Consider the following 15,468-nt stretch of genomic DNA (forward strand, 5'->3'; position numbering starts at 1 on the left):
AATAACACAGCTTGAGTAGTGACAGGGTAACTAACCATGATAGCAAAGCAGCACCCTAAATCTCTGTGCTGACCCTGATACTTCATCTGACATGTTACTAAGTTTTAAACCAGTTATCAGGGACTCTGGATACTGAAACAATAGCAAAGAGGGGTGAACTGCCTACCTTGGCTCGAAAACAGGTAACAATGAAGTCTGGTGATTTAATTTTAATAACTTTTATTTAATCTACAGTTTCAATCTTTTCAATCTCAGTGTTAGCCATTTGCCTGTCAGTTATGAGAAGTCCCCAACAGATGAGTTTATTTTACAGCATCAAATGCTTTTTAGTGTGTATCCATGTGTCACTATTTACACTGCTGACCTTTAGGGTCCACTAAATATAGTCAATAAAATGTAGTGCAAGGGAAACAGAGTTAATATTAGAAGACAGGCAGTGGTGCTGAATTTTTTAACTAGTGTGTTCAAATCACTTGTTCCTTTCATGAATTCAAGGAGGCTGGCATAAAGGTTTCAATTTACCCCTTTCCTACCTCTTGCTATCCTGGTTTTCAAAACCCTCAAGTTAAAGCATTGGTCTTGCTTCTCCAATCAGTTTGGATACAGTAAATTATTTTCCCTTCTTTTGAGCCTGCTTTTCCTCTCAGGTTTGTACACCCATCGTTGGCTGGCACAGTGCAGCAATGATCCTTTCTTGGACCTTCATGCTTTTCCAGGATGTTTTGCCAAGGGACTGAGACTTCTGCTCACGTATCTATAGAACAGAAGCTCTCCAACCTCTTTCACGAGTCAGGTTCGCTCATTGAAGGCTGGAGTATTTTTTCATATTCAGCTTCTGACTATTCCAGTTTAATCTAGTTGCTTTAGATCTTTCTCTAGGTTCCCATGAGCTGCTGCTATTGCTACAAGAGGACTTGCAAAAGGAGCTTCTGGAACTTTTGTATTCCTTGTTCGCTTGTTGCAACTTTCTCATACAAAGTAGTCATTCTTACTGTGAGAACACAGAACTCTGTGACCATTTAAAATAACTTTTACACAAGAGCACTAGTTTAATACATTTAATAATCACAATCTAGAAAAATAACATGTCAAGAAGAAAACAAAAGAAGGGATATGTTTTTGTAATAATTCCCTCCCATTGCAGGAACCAAGATGAAATAAGCAGATGACTTAAGAAAGGGTGAAAACTTTGCTTTTAGAGGTTCCTAGCAACTTGGCCTGCAGGAAGAAAACTCCATTTTTTAAAATACTAGATCTGATTGTGATGGTTGTGCTGTTGCCTCAAGGGCCTGGCTGATTCAGAGTATCCTTGTTCTATGCACATGAATTGACATGAGGATCCAAACAGTAAGTGCCTGCTATTGCTAGCTTTTCTAACCCCTGGAATTTCTGATCCTGAGCTTCTTATGCTGAGGAAAGTGGCATCTTTTGTTGGGCAACCTAGGGTGCAGGTCAAAGTGTACAAGCTCTGTTTTTCAGCTGATTAGTCCTGAGCTGTTCACTTGCTGTACATAGAAGCTTGCAGCCAGTGTCGAGACTATAGAAAACACAAATGTCTATAACTGTGAGTCTGGCAAAAACCAGGCAGGGAATCACAGCAGCAGATACAGCTGGGCTCGGCCTCATCAGCGCCTCTTCTGTGGTGGAGGTGGGGGCCTGTTCCTTATGTTTTTGCATTTGGGAATATGCCTCTCAGCTACTCGGGGAGCAAACTTGCGTCCACAGTAGGTGCAGGCAACATAGTCTGGATTTTCGACGGGAGGCAGTGGGGGCAGGCCAGACACCTTCCTCCCCTTAGCGAGGATTTGCTCCGCCTGGCGGGCCTGTGCCATGATGTGGATGAGAGCCTCGTGCTTCTGTTTCCAGTTGCTCTTTCTGGGCGGTGTTTTACTCTGCGGAAGGGAAAGGCAGTCAGGGCAACTGGGACCACCATCAGCCTCCATTCTCAAACTTACGCTCAGAGCCCAACCCATGTCTCCTGTCCCTGTGCATTCCCTGGTGATGTAAAACCCAGCCTGAGAGGCTGAGTCCCACAAAGGGAATCCGAAAGACCAGCACAAAGGAGGATGTAAAGGAAATACTGATGGAAACATCAGTATTTAGAAAGAGCTTGAGGATAACCAGAAAAGCAAGCAGTAGGGCCAAGGAACTAAAGAGGGTTGCTACATCTCCTTTGCAGGAACAGAGCTGCATGTTTCCACTGCCTTTATTTTAACAGACTCTACTATTATCTGGATTTTCAGTCAGCTCCCTGCAGCCCTTGATGTCACAGAGTTTTACTGCAGCAGATCCAGTCTGCATCCTAACTATGGCAAGGAACTGAGCTTTCTCCAGTAGTGCACCCTTAACAGATTATAAAGCCAAGTCAGGACTCCTGCCTCCATCTATGAGATTTTAAATGGATCTATTAATCCATTTGGGAAGAACCTTTCTGAGGCAATAGCTGTATTGTATCCCTTGGCCCCATGTACGTGGGAAGGTGCTTGCATCTCAGTCAGAGGTTGAAGTGGAAGGAGTGTGAACAGTAGATGTGGATCCAGGGAGGCAAAGGGACTGCACATTACCTGAGGACTCCTTGAGCTCTTCTGCTGCTGATACTGTTCCAGTTCTGTTCCCCTAGCCCTGGCCTTGCTAGAGTCGAACACTTTCCTCTTGGAGTCTTGGTTCTTGCTACAGATACTCATGTGTTTCTCAAGCCTTGTGCAGAGAAACTTACGTCTGCAGAAGCTGCACTGTCCAAAGCCCTCCTGCTCCACAGCACCAGCAGCCTCCATGTGTGGCAGCTCTGCAGAAGGGTGGTCATCAGAATCTTGGTCTGAGAGGGCAGAGAGAGAAAGGCTCTGCTTTGGGACCAGTTTTGAACCAGAAGCTAAATGCTCCATGGGTATGTTGTCTTGTGTTTTGCTGTTTGTTTTGTTGTGTTTTGCGGCCACCAGCCACTCCTTGAGTTTCCCCACAGCCAGCTCTTGGGGATGGGGAGTGGTGCCAGACTTGGGAATGGTGTCCTCTGCAGACTGTGCCCCGCTGAAGATCCCAACACCTGGCGTGTCTGCAGCTCTGAAAGTTTTCCCTTCAAGGTGCCTTGTGGCCTTTTGCTCGTATGTCCTCTCCACTTCACTTTTCTCCCCTACTTTGATAAGCTCCTTCTCTCTTTGAATCCTCCTGAGTGTCTCCTCTGTCCTCTTTAGCTTCTCTCCAAGAAGGGCCTTTTTCTTTTGAATTGCCTCTTCTAGGTTCCTTCTATCTGCCTCCAGCTTTAGGATGTAGGCCAGCTCTCTCCTGTGTAGATGGGCAGCTGATGGTTCAGGCTCTCGTGTCCAAGGGCAGAGCACTGCAGCTAACTGAGATCTCCCTGCTAGAGCCATCTCTTTGCTTATTGAGCTTGATCTACTATTTGGAGCTTCCTGCATGTGGGGGGAACTTCCAGTGCTGAGCAGTGGATCTCTTGCACTCTTGTGGTGAGAAATTGGTTGCAGGGGATATGCACGGTCCACTCCTTCTTTATGTCTGCCTAATGATTTAGCTGACAGAGTACAGGTCTGGCTGATGAGATACTTGCTCTCTAGTCCACCTGACCAGAAGCCTCCAGGCCTGGGCTTGTCCTGAGTACTTTCTGCAGACATAGAATAAGAATATCTTTGGTTCTTCTGTGCATAGAGATCTTTTAAACTTTCCTCTTTGTCAATTATGAGTCCATGCTGAAAGTTGTCCTTCTGGTATTTCAGCTGGGAACCAGGAGAAAACTTAGTAGCTGCCACCACAGGAGCCACCGGTGGAAAAAAATCCATTCAGTGCCTGAGAAAGAGCCTGAGGTTAGAAGCAAAGCCATTACAAATAATTTTATCCAAACTGGACAAATCTTCTCCTAACAGTTTATGCATGGACGCTGCAGACAGAGGTTATAATAAGTATTAGTAAAGGTTTGGTAGCTTTTCTGCTTTCTATATATCTACATTCCTTTTATCTAGGGAGCTTCCATGCTGCCTCTTCTTGTCCCAACTGTTTATGTAGCCAGAAATAAGATACATTTATCTCTCTTTCTGGCTGAGCCCTGCCTTACCATGGTAGCAGCGGAAATATACTGCAATGACAGAGGAATTGTATAGTCCCCAGGCAGTTTCCCACAACGTGTCCCTTCAGTTCTGGCAATGTGATTCACCACTCTGTCACACACATCTGACATGCAGGAGTCCCACCAAGCTCGGCACAATCTTCCTGTGGCTCGCTCCACCACATCCCCCGAGGTGTGTCGGGCGCTCACGCCGCGGGGCGAGCGGGGTTACCTGCGGGGCCGCGCCCGGCGCTCCGCCGGCCTCCCTCCTCGGCAAGCTGCGTCTCCACACGCTGCGCTTACGGCCCGAGAGACCCGACCCTGCTGCCGCTGCCCGCGGCTCCCGGGGCCCCGGCGCGGAGCTCTGCCCGCCCGGAGGCTGTGTCCGCCGCGCCGTCCCGGCGCTGCCGGCGGCTGTTGCCGGGAGACCGGCGCCGCTCCAGCCGGCGCGCGCCCCTGGATCGCTCCCGGCCGCGCGCCCGTTCCACCGCGGCACGAGCGCGGCGCCCGTGGGCGGCCCTGATGCATTATTCATGAGGCGGTCCGAGATGTACTCTTCGTGAGGGGTCGGGTGTGCATTATTCATGAGGCGGTCGGGTGTGCATTATTCGTGAGGCGGCCAATGAGGGACCGACCCCGCTGCGGCTCTTCATTGGCCGCGGGAGGCAGGCCACGCCCCCGGCGGCCGCCGCGCGGCGCAGGCGCAGCGGGCGCAGGAGCGGGAGGCGGTGCCGCCATGGCGGACGGCGAGGGCTTGCTGTCCGTGGACTACGAGGTGTACGGCAAGGTGCAAGGCGTGTTCTTCCGCAAGTACACCCAGGTGCGTGCCGCGGTCCCTGCGGCGCCTTGGCGGGGCCGAGCCGGGCGGGCAGGGCCGTGCCGTGCCGCGGCCGGGGGCTGGGCTCCGGCTGCTGCCGCTGCCGCTGAAGGGGGCCGGCATCGCCGTGCTGCTGGCAGCCCGGGCAGGTTATGTAAGCATGACCGAAGAGAGAGTTTCAGCCCCACTTTTTCGCGTGAAAGAATATTGAATAGTCGAGTGAATCCTCTGCTGCTTTCCCGTTGCCCTGAGCCACAGGAACTTCTTTGGGGGGGCTGTGTCTTGCCAACAAAATTGGCTCCTCTATGTGAATGTTGTTCTGTTGCTCTCTTACAGTTTGGACTAACCTGATTTTGCTCTGCATTGTCTTCTCAGGGAGAGGCTAAGAGACTGGGGCTTGTTGGCTGGGTCCAAAACACCAGCCACGGCACTGTTCAAGGGCAAATCCAGGGTCCAGCTGCCAGGGTGCAGGAGCTGCAGGAATGGCTCAGGAAGATAGGAAGTCCCCAGTCCCGTATCAGCCGAGCAGAGTTCAGCAACGAGAAGAAGATCGAGGCGCTGGAGCACAAGGAATTCCAGATTTTGAGGTGACTTTGTCCCGGAAGAAGCAGTCTGGAGCATGAGCTGCCCTCGCGGAACATTGCCTCTCTTCCTCACTCATTCAGTCAGCCAGTGTTCCGCTCTAGAGAAGTTTATTTTATTAGATTTCTAATTTATTGTTTTGTTAGTTAGATGCTCAGCTTTTCACAGAATTCCAGCGGGTAGAGGAAGAGCTATGTTGTCTCTGGTAAAGGGGCTGTTCAGGGCCAGAACCTCTGTTTACAAGTGTATGTGGTTTTGGGAATTGTACATAAGTCTGAAACTGGTGGAGTGTGGATGTGAAGGAAATCACAGGGTCAATGCCGCTAGAAAACATCATTAAAAACACTATTTCTGTGCACTAAATGTCTCAGAAACAATTTATTTTATCCCAGAACTTCATATTTTCTGTAGAGTAAAATTGCTTGGATTTCGCCTCCTGTGTGGAATGGATGTCAGATGGAGGGGCTGAGTGGATGACGGCCTCGGAGCGGGATCTTGTTGCCAAAGCTGCCCCTGTCCCTCCCCGCTCGGTGCCGCTGTGCGGGATGGCCGGGGGGAGCCGTGCTTCCCGCAGCCGGGCCGAGCTCCCGCCTTTCCCGGCCTCTGGGCCCGGTCGGGTGGGAACTACAACTCCCGGCGTGCTCTTAGCCGGGCCCCGCCCGCTCGCGGCTGCGCGCGCGCCGGCGGCCCGGCCCCGGCGGTCTCGCGCCGCGGCCGTTGCGGTGCCGGCCCGGCCCGGTGGGCGCTGAGGGGCCCGGTGCGCGCTGAGGGGCCCGGTGCGGTGGGCGCTGAGGGGCCCGGTGCGCGCTGAGGGGCCCGGTGGGCGCTGAGGGGCCCGGTGGGCGCTGAGGGGCCCGGTGCGCGCTGAGGGGCCCGGTGCGCGCTGAGGGGCCCAGTGCGGCCGGGAAGGGGAAGCAGAGAGCGCTCCGGCTGTGAGGGGAGGGCACGGAGAGCGTGCGGTGGGTCCGCGCTGCCCTCCTCAGCCCCGGCGCCAGGGAGCCTCGCGCGACCTGTCACAGCGGCGGCACCGGATCTTCGGGCACGGCTAGCAGGCCCCTTGAATGCCGCTAGGAAACCAGTGAGCGCCAAGGACTTGAAAACAGTGGGTTCTCTTTCGCATAAACAGCTTGCTCTTTGTGCCTGACACCCATTGCCAAGCCTGCTTTTCTCCTTTCCTGGATATGTAGCAGCAGATGCTGTTTGACCAGGACTGTCAATTTTTTGTGGGGATGTAAAAACAGGAGAAAAGCAGCTCTCTGCCCGGTTCTTGGTGATATTTACTCTATAATTCTGATGAAAATTGCAAAATTGAAAAAAACCTGTGGTTTGCAGGTCCTTTGAGTTTTGCCTCACACGGTAGGAGTGTGATTTGGATATGCTAAGTTTGAGAACACAGCGTGTTGTTAGTAAGGAGCTGAGGCTCAGGATCTGGCCATCTACCCTGAAGGCACTGACAATGTGTAGTCAGAGCATGAGCATGAAAGTAATCACAGAAAAAGCCTCTGAATGCCAAGAAAGCTAAGAAATGTGTATTTATAAGGGCGAATGAAATAAATCAAAAGTCTTTTCATGTCTTTAATTTGTATTTATTTAATTTTCCCCCCTTGTCTCTCTGTGTTTTAAGGGACATGGAGCAGTGAGCTCCCTGCAGTTTCTGGTGGTTCTCATCTGTCAGATTTTGACATGATCAAACGTTTGGTGGAAGATGTGCGAGCCAGGTTGCGTTCCGGAGTCACTGTCAACTCACTCGGACACTGTGTCGAGGAGCTTGTCCTCAACAGCATCGATGCCAAAGCAACATGTGTAGCTGTCAGGGTGGATTTGGAAGCTTTTAAGATCCAGGTGGTGGACAATGGCTCTGGGATGGGGAAGGAGGACCTAAAGGCTGTTGGGAAGCGCTACTTCACCAGCAAGTGCAGCTCCGTGAGAGACTTGGAGAACCTGACTTTCTATGGCTTCAGAGGAGAGGCTTTGGCAAGTATAGTCAACATGGCCAGTGTAGTGGAAATCTCATCTAAGACCAGCAGGACAGCAAAAACATTTATGAAACTGTTTCACAATGGGCAGGCGCTGGAAGTGTGTGAGGCTGAATTGAACAGACCAAGTGGCGGAACCACAGTCACCGTGTGCAATCTGTTCCATCAGTTACCAGTGAGGAGAAAGTGCCTGGATCCTGTGCTGGAAATTGAGAGAGTGAGACAGAAGGTAGAGGCTGTTTCGCTAATGCATCCTTCTGTTTCTCTTTCTTTAAGAAACGATGTTTCTTGTTCTATGGTGCTTCAGCTCCCTAAGACAAGAGACGTATACTCTCGGTTTTGTCAAATTTATGGACTGGGCAGATCCCAGAAGCTGCGAGAAATAAACCACAAGTCTGGGGGATTTGAGATAAGTGGTTTTATCAGTACTGAGGGACATTACAATAAGAATATGCAGTTCTTGTATGTGAATAGGAGGCTTGTTTTAAAGACAAGACTACATAAACTAATTGATTTTTTATTAAGAAAAGAAAGCGTGATTTGCAAGGCAAGGAGTGTCCCTGCAAGCCGACAGGCTAATTCAAGTCCCGGTCGCCATCGCTGTGGGCCAGAGCTGTATGGGATCTTTATTCTCAATGTAACCTGTGCTTACAGTGACTATGATGTGTGCCTGGAACCTGCAAAGACTCTGATTGAGTTCCAGAACTGGGATGTTCTTCTAACTTGCATAGAGGAAGGAGTGAAAATATTCTTGAAACGAGAGCATTTATTTATTGAACCCAGTAGTGAGGACATCAGAGAATTTAATGAAAATAATGACTTTTGTTTGCATAATGCTCCAGTTCTGAAGCCTTCAATTCTTGATGAGAAGAGCATCCAAGAAAGTTTTAAGAAAGCATGTAATGAAATTGTGGATTCTTATGAAATACGTAGCTTGCAATCAAAAGATGTCAAGAGGAAATCCATCACTAGGAAAAAAAGTTCAGGTCTTATAGAATCAAGTAAAAATGTACAGGAAACTAAAAATGCTCCAGTTCAGAACACTGCTGAATCATCTGATCCATGTAGAAACAATAAAGCAGAGATTCCATTGCCAAGCAAAGATGACACAGGTTCTGATTTAATTAAATCAAATACCTCAGAACAGGAGCCAAAACACACTAGCAGTTCCCAAAAAGTATCTGATATTTGTCTGAAACCTTCAGAACATCTTTGTTCCTCTTTCAGTGGAGGGGCCAGATCAGAAATAAGAGAAATAGATGGTTGTGGTGACCTAGGGGATTGTGCAGAGAATAATATAAAAGATGTGGGCAGCCGGCAAGGTCAAGTAATGCAGGAAAGCAATAAGGTTCTTGTCCTAAATAAGGATGTTATTCAGTCACTGCTTGAGAGAGAAGACCCCCCTGAAACAGCAGTGGGACCTGAAACTGTCTCTGGAAGTTCATTAATGAGACTGTGTAATGCAAGAAGAAACAGGGGAACAGCTGAAGTGATAGGTGATTCCAGAAGAGGCGCTGTTAGTTCAATACCCTTAAAGCTGTGCCTTACAGACCTCATAAAAAGTGTTATGCAGAATGAGTCCCCACAGGGCTGTGAACAAACAGAAACAAATCTTGCTGTAAACACACAGTGTAGGCCTGGCCCTGTCAGTGCCAAGGATATTTCTGACCACAAAGTGAATGTTGTGATTCAGTCTTCAAATGCTAAGGGTATTTCCAGTAATAGTAATAAAGAATACACAGCTTCTTTTACCAGAGAAGTATGCAAGACTGCTGGTCATGAGAACAAACCTTTGTCACACGGGGTGAGGGAGGAGATAGCTATGGCTACTGCTACCAATAAACAACCTTATGAAACATCAAACAGTACAGAATTGCCGCTGGCAACTTCTTCAGGTATTCCTCGCAAGAAAATTGTTATCAAAAACACTAGAAGACAGATAGCTGTGCCCAGATCACAGCCCTCTATGAAGCTGAGCTTGTCCACACAGCTGGGATCATTAGAAAAGTTCAGGAGGTATTATGGGAGAGTTAAGTCTACGCTACGAACACCCACGTCAGAGCGAAATGAATGTGGTCTCCCAGTTCTTAATTCAGAAACTAACTGTGACTTTTCAAAGAATGGGAATGGCAATCATGATAACTTCGGCAGCTGTGAAACTCCACCTGCAGAAGATACAGATTATAATATTAACCAAGGTTTTGGTTCCTTGGAAAAGACTTTATTTTGCAGTGGAGAAATGTCACAGGACAAACGAGCCCTTTGTCAGAGTCCTTTGACATTGTCTGATTACTCTCTGGTTAGTAACAAAACTACAAGTTGTCAAAGATCTCCAGGATCATTATCATCCAAACTGTCCAGAATGAAAACTGATCACAAAGAAGTAGGACAACGTGGTGAACAGTGCCAAACAGACTCAAATAGAAAAGATAACCATTCTTTTGATTGTGAATCCTCAAATAATGATTTTTTGTATAATGTTTGTCAAACATATAAACCCTCAGTGGAAAAAATGAGGGAGTGTAAGTCCAGCATTTCTAAGGAGGCCGTGTGCTCGCAATCAGATGGTGTGATAGCAGAGTCTGTGAAGAGTCCTGTCAGCTCATCACCTCTCAGCAGTATAGAAGGAGAGTACACAGTCTCTTCAGTTTTATCATTGCCTGCTAAAAATGATTGTACTAACATCATCTGTAAAGAAAAAAGTACGTTAGGTGAATCCTCAGAACGAAATATGAAAGATACTGAGGTTCCCCATGTGACCTTACAAAGGAACTTGGAATTCTCTGCTGACAACACAAGCACAGGCAATCCCAGGAATGATTCATGTTCTGTCTGGCTCCAAGATTTTGATGCTTTGTCGGGTAAGACAGTGTACATCAATACAGCAACTGGACTCAGCACCTACGGCACTCCTCCTAGTGAAGGATTTCAAACTGCCTGCATTCAAGATATAACAACAATGGCTGTGAATGTTGTTTCAGAGAATGGTAAGACGGGTGGTGGTTGTAAAAATGGGATGAGGAAAACTGTTCTAGGTGCATGAAATAATCTTGCTGGCAGCACCTGAGAGCTTTTACTGAATTAGTCACTACCTTATGGCAAACAGCTGCATGGAAAACAAGAAAGTGTTGGGAACTATGGAGACAGTGAAGCATTAACAGTAAAGCTATTAAAAGATCATTTTGAATAAAATGATAAAAATAAATGTCAGCATCATGACAATTACAGATAGCTGCCTAGTTTTCACTGGGTATCATGACATTCTCTGTGATGACAGTTATATATAACTGTTGTCACATATAAAATGTACCAGAAAAGTACCGTGTTTTTTACCATTTTGTCCTAAACAGTTATGTTTCTAAGAATGTGTTGTTAAAGAGAACCTTATATTAAAATGATCTTTTTTCAAACTGCATACAGAATTTAAAGCGACCCTTGAAAGATGAATACAAAATCTAACTTCATTGAGAATGTGTAGTCTCCATGGGTTTTAGAAGGCAGGCTGTTCTTTCACACTTTGTAGCAGATGTTGTACAGCATTGTTGCTGTTTTGATGGTGGACCTTTTCCACTAGTGAAAGAACCCTGCATTGTATTATTTTTTTCAGGGGCACAGTGTTTATGACTCTTCACAGATCTGTCTGTTGGGTTTTGACTTTCTGTATATTCCTGATCTAGTTTGTCTGTCTAGTACTGTCTTTGGTAATTTTCTCTTCAAGGGATATATCTGTGTTCTTATTGTTGTTCATTCTGTCTATAGGCAGATTTTATGAGTGAAGATGCAGCCATTCTTGGTGTAGATTTTATTTTCTACTACATAAATTGTTTTGAAAAAGTTGTTTGGACTTCTTTCTAGTTGTCATGTAAAAAATTTGTCTAATCAATTGTCATGCCCTTTGGTTTGTTCCATTTTTGTCTGTTACTTCCTTGGTTGTCACCAGTCACAGGAACACTGGTGCAGTAGGTGTTTCAGTTAGTGAGCTATTCCCCTTTATGTATAATAATTGATGCCAAAAGCTTTTCATATCTATTGTGTTCCATTGAAGAAAATTTGATGCAAGTTTTTATTAAGCAAAATTACTTGCAAGCGCAAATATACACTCCTTCACTAACATTTTACTTTCTGTGGTATACCAGTTTGGTTGCCCACAGTACTCTTTAGTAACCAGCCAAAGCCCTGAGATGTAGAAATGACCTTCTATCCAAAATGTTGGATAGTGCATTCATGTTTATAGAGATAATACCTCATGTACTCTTATGCTCTCAGATGGTGTACAGTCTGTAGGCTTTGAAGACATGTATTGTATTGCATCTTTTTACCTCCCATGGCACTGTCCTTAGCCTTAGCATTAACTCTCTGTTACTCTCTGTTGTGTCAGTGGTGCCAGTCTTTCTAAACTCTGCCAGTTCTTTGGCAACATGTCTGATTTTATTCTTTACTTAGCTTAAGAGCTGGACCTCCCAAATCTTCACGAGGTGTTTGGACTGTGGCTAGATCCTATAGGTCTTAGGTTTTCAAAGTTCAACAAACACATTCTTTCATGTTTTTGAAGCAAAGGATGTTTGTTCCTTTCAGCCATAGGAATAAACATAACTGTGTCCTAACACAGCATTCACATCTCTTAATGTTGTGTGCTGTTTTGGATTGCTGTTAAGACCCAGGAGCAGAATAATTTCCTCACTTGTATGCTTTCATTTTGGTTTTTAGAGTAGTGTCAGTAACCCCATGGTTGACTTAGAATTTCATAGCCCCTAAGAATAGCATCTTATACACAATTCTAGGGAAGTTACACTGCTTAGCAATAGGTGGACGTAGGTAAGAATAATCCATATCCTCCTTTTCATGGCAGCAGTGGCCATCTGTCATCTTTTCCAGCCACAAGCCACATGCTCAACAGAGATGTTAGATTTTGTAGGCCAGACACAGGCATCTTCATACTGATTAAACTGATTGCTACAGGAAAATTCATCAAACTTCCTTTCACCATTGGATGCCTTTCTGAACAATGCATTTGTAGTAGGAAACTATCCTAGCTCAACCTGGTCTTTGTTGTTACGCCAGCTATATTGGCAATTTTTATTCCTTACATTGTGCTGTGTCATTACACTGGTATATCTTCGTGATCTGAGGCAAGTGAAAATGAATGCTCAAGTATTCATTGTATGGCATTTGCCTGCATGAAGTGTATACATTACTATCCTCACCACCTTTTCTGATGGCACTTGTCAGAAGAATCATATTAATAGTACCTCTGCCAAGTCTGAAGTCTCACCGGTCGTGGAGCAAGTAAATCCTAACTTTCTGAACAATATATATCTTGAATAAGGATTTTTCCTTCAAGAAAAAACAGGAAATTTTGTCTATTACATGTATAAAATACTAGACTTGTGTTGTTACAGATTATAGATTCTTCTGTGAACTTGAGAGATATTGTCTTTTTATGACAATAGCTATAAAAGTTCTGCCAGAATCTGAATTAGGCAGCATTCTTCAATTTGCCACAGTTTAGCAGGAACTACATCGGGCCATTTTGTCCTTTCCTCTGGGTTTTGTGACAATGGGACTCTCTCTCAAGTTACTCTCCAGTGCTGGGCTGTCAGTTTGGATTCTTGGAAGGATTCTCAATCCCCAGGGTCACTAGTCCTCACTGGAATGGAGCCAACAGTCCAGAATCTGTGGACTGGCCTAAGATTTTATAGAGCCTTTTCACACTGAGCTTATCAGCACACAGCTGGTTTTCTTTGGCATTATCACTCTGCCTCTTTTCCTGAATGCACACCCTTAATTTCTTGGTAGAAGGGAACTTTATTAATTCATTATTATTTCACAAAGAGAATAGAAGACTGAATTGTACCAAAGGAAGGGTGAAATGTTTACCAGTGTGCTGGAAATCTGAGCCACTTTTCTTAATATCTTGATAACAATACAAGTTTGTAATATTAAATCATTTCTGGGTGGGTGAGAACATTTTGTTGGACTAACTCTGTTACCTCATGTGGGCTCACTGACTTGTGGTTTTCAGTTTTACAAATTCCTGATAAATGTATTGAGTATTGATAGGAATGGTGATAGACTGACAGTTTTGCTGCTTAACAGAGGGAATTCAACAATGTTTTGATCTCTGATATACTACTGTATGTGTCCTTTCTCTTTGGGGAAAACACTTCTGGTTGCACTAATTCTGGAAATAATTATTGCAAGTTTAAGGCAGCAGCCAATTTTTAAATACAGTCCTGCAGAAACCATGTTAATATTTTTACATTTCCCAAGGCATGTATGTCTGATAATTCTCAGCTTTTTACATATGTGTTGTTATTTCTCAATATTAGGTTGCAAGATCTGCATGATACTCAAAATTTTATAGGGCTAAGCACATGCTCCTTTATAAGAATATAATAAATGTATAGCTTTTAGTAATTTTGCATGCTGCTTATTACGCAGCAGTAAATTTATTTCTTTGTTTAGGGTTTCAGTTCAGATGCCATCCCTTTAGAAGTGAGACTGTGCTTCCCTTCCTTCCTAGACCTCAAAAAGAGAAGAATCAGACAAGCCAGAATCTGAGAGGTAGGGCCAGCTTTCCAGGACACAGTGTTCTGTGGTAAAAACAAATCAAAGAATTATCCCAGATGTCCCAACAGGAACCAGAATTACTCAAGGTCTGTTAACAATGGGACTGTGTGAGTCATCTCAGATCTAGAACTGGAAAAAAATTTTTTGGATTGAAGGCAGGCTAAAGAATACTTATTTACAGGATGAAATACCCAGTTCTTTGTTGAATTATGTCCTGAGTTTAAAGAATAATTACCTACTCCCTTCTTTGTACTCATTCCAGCCTTGGAATGTGAAAAATAGCTTCAATCCTCACACTTTTTTTTTGCAGTGGAAAGGATGAAATAATATTTTTGGTATGTAACTTTGTCAGAGGGAGTGGGTAGCTAAACATGTCGTTCTTTCCATACCATCCCTCCACCCCTTTTCCAGGCTTGCTGAATTGTTCTGCAGCATTTTTAGGAGTCAGAAAAATACACATTGCCCTTCCTAGTTAAAGCAGTACAGAAGCCTAATGCCATGTTCCATTATTTATTTGTACGCTCTCCCCTTTTCATGAAGACAAAATTACTTGTGTGAGGTTGAGGTCCCCAGTGAACATTCTATTGACAGATGGTGGTAGTTCCTGTATTATCTATGTGTTTGTTCCTAGATGCTGAAGGGGAGTCTCTCCAGTCATTGCTTTTGGATTGGGATAATCCTGTTTTTGTTCCCTGCCCAGAGGTAAGTATCACCTTGCATATCATGCTGAAATAGGAATAATTTTAGATTTTTGTTATTTTATGACAATGGGTCCAAAATGGCAAATATAATGATTGTTGCATATAAGTTATCCAGGGATATATTACACTATGGACCTGGAAATTTTGGGTTTTATAGACTGTTTAGATGCAAGTCATTGTTGTGGATTTATTCAAAGAGAGGCAGGTATCAGGCTAATCTTTCATTTTACATAATTCCAAAAACAAAACATTGTAAACTCTCTTTCCCTCTACAGAGATAGTCATCTCAAAATTAAAAGTTATTGAATGGCAAAATTGTAATATAGTGTCTGTCTGCTTTGTGGACAGAGATAAAATAACCCAGGTTTGAACAGGTCTTAAAAATGTATTTTACCATAGCTGTTTTTAAAGCCTGGCAGGATTACAGCATGTGAGAGGGAAACAATGTTGGAGCTTTTAGAAAAACTTCCTTTGCTGTCATGAGGTAGCATTATCTTTAATCCTCATGTTGTGTGTGTGTAAACATATGTATGTAACCATTTCCACCTGCAAACAATAGGCATGGAGCTGCAAACCACCTGCTGGTGAGTTTCTGGAAGGGAACACTTCTGCTCAGTCCTTGCACTGACGTGTGCTCTGACTCATTCCAGGGTAATCCATCCTTTGTAATGCCATCCCCCGAGAGCTCACGTAGGCTGATAATTAACTTCAGCTTTTGATAGGTACTTGGAATCAGCTGGATGCATTGAAATTAGCAGGTAATAGCTAGAT

General features: G+C 44.9%; 3 protein-coding genes across 3 annotated transcripts; 2 read left to right on the forward strand and 1 right to left on the reverse strand.

Moving 5' to 3' along the window:
* Positions 1–1,043: 1,043 nt before the first annotated feature.
* On the reverse strand, positions 1,044–4,801 carry ZC2HC1C (zinc finger C2HC-type containing 1C). The gene is made up of 3 exons (XM_064423823.1): positions 4,284–4,801; positions 2,565–3,795; positions 1,044–1,892 (listed from the first exon to the last, which is right to left on the reverse strand). Exons 2-3 carry the CDS (start codon positions 3,786–3,788, stop codon positions 1,626–1,628), a joined length of 1,491 nt encoding a protein of 496 aa, XP_064279893.1. The 5' UTR covers positions 3,789–3,795; positions 4,284–4,801; the 3' UTR covers positions 1,044–1,625.
* ACYP1 (acylphosphatase 1) lies at positions 4,713–5,882 on the forward strand. Its single transcript, XM_064423828.1, has 2 exons — positions 4,713–4,871; positions 5,244–5,882. Exons 1-2 carry the CDS (start codon positions 4,788–4,790, stop codon positions 5,457–5,459), a joined length of 300 nt encoding a protein of 99 aa, XP_064279898.1. The 5' UTR covers positions 4,713–4,787; the 3' UTR covers positions 5,460–5,882.
* A 1,192-nt stretch (positions 5,883–7,074) lies between these two features.
* On the forward strand, positions 7,075–11,260 carry MLH3 (mutL homolog 3). Its single transcript, XM_064423822.1, has one exon. The coding sequence runs from the start codon at positions 7,134–7,136 to the stop codon at positions 10,467–10,469; it is 3,336 nt and encodes a 1,111-aa protein (XP_064279892.1). The 5' UTR covers positions 7,075–7,133; the 3' UTR covers positions 10,470–11,260.
* The last annotated feature ends 4,208 nt before the right edge of the window (positions 11,261–15,468 follow it).

This window comes from Passer domesticus, chromosome 6 (assembly GCF_036417665.1).
Source record: "Passer domesticus isolate bPasDom1 chromosome 6, bPasDom1.hap1, whole genome shotgun sequence".
NCBI lineage: Eukaryota > Metazoa > Chordata > Aves > Passeriformes > Passeridae > Passer > Passer domesticus.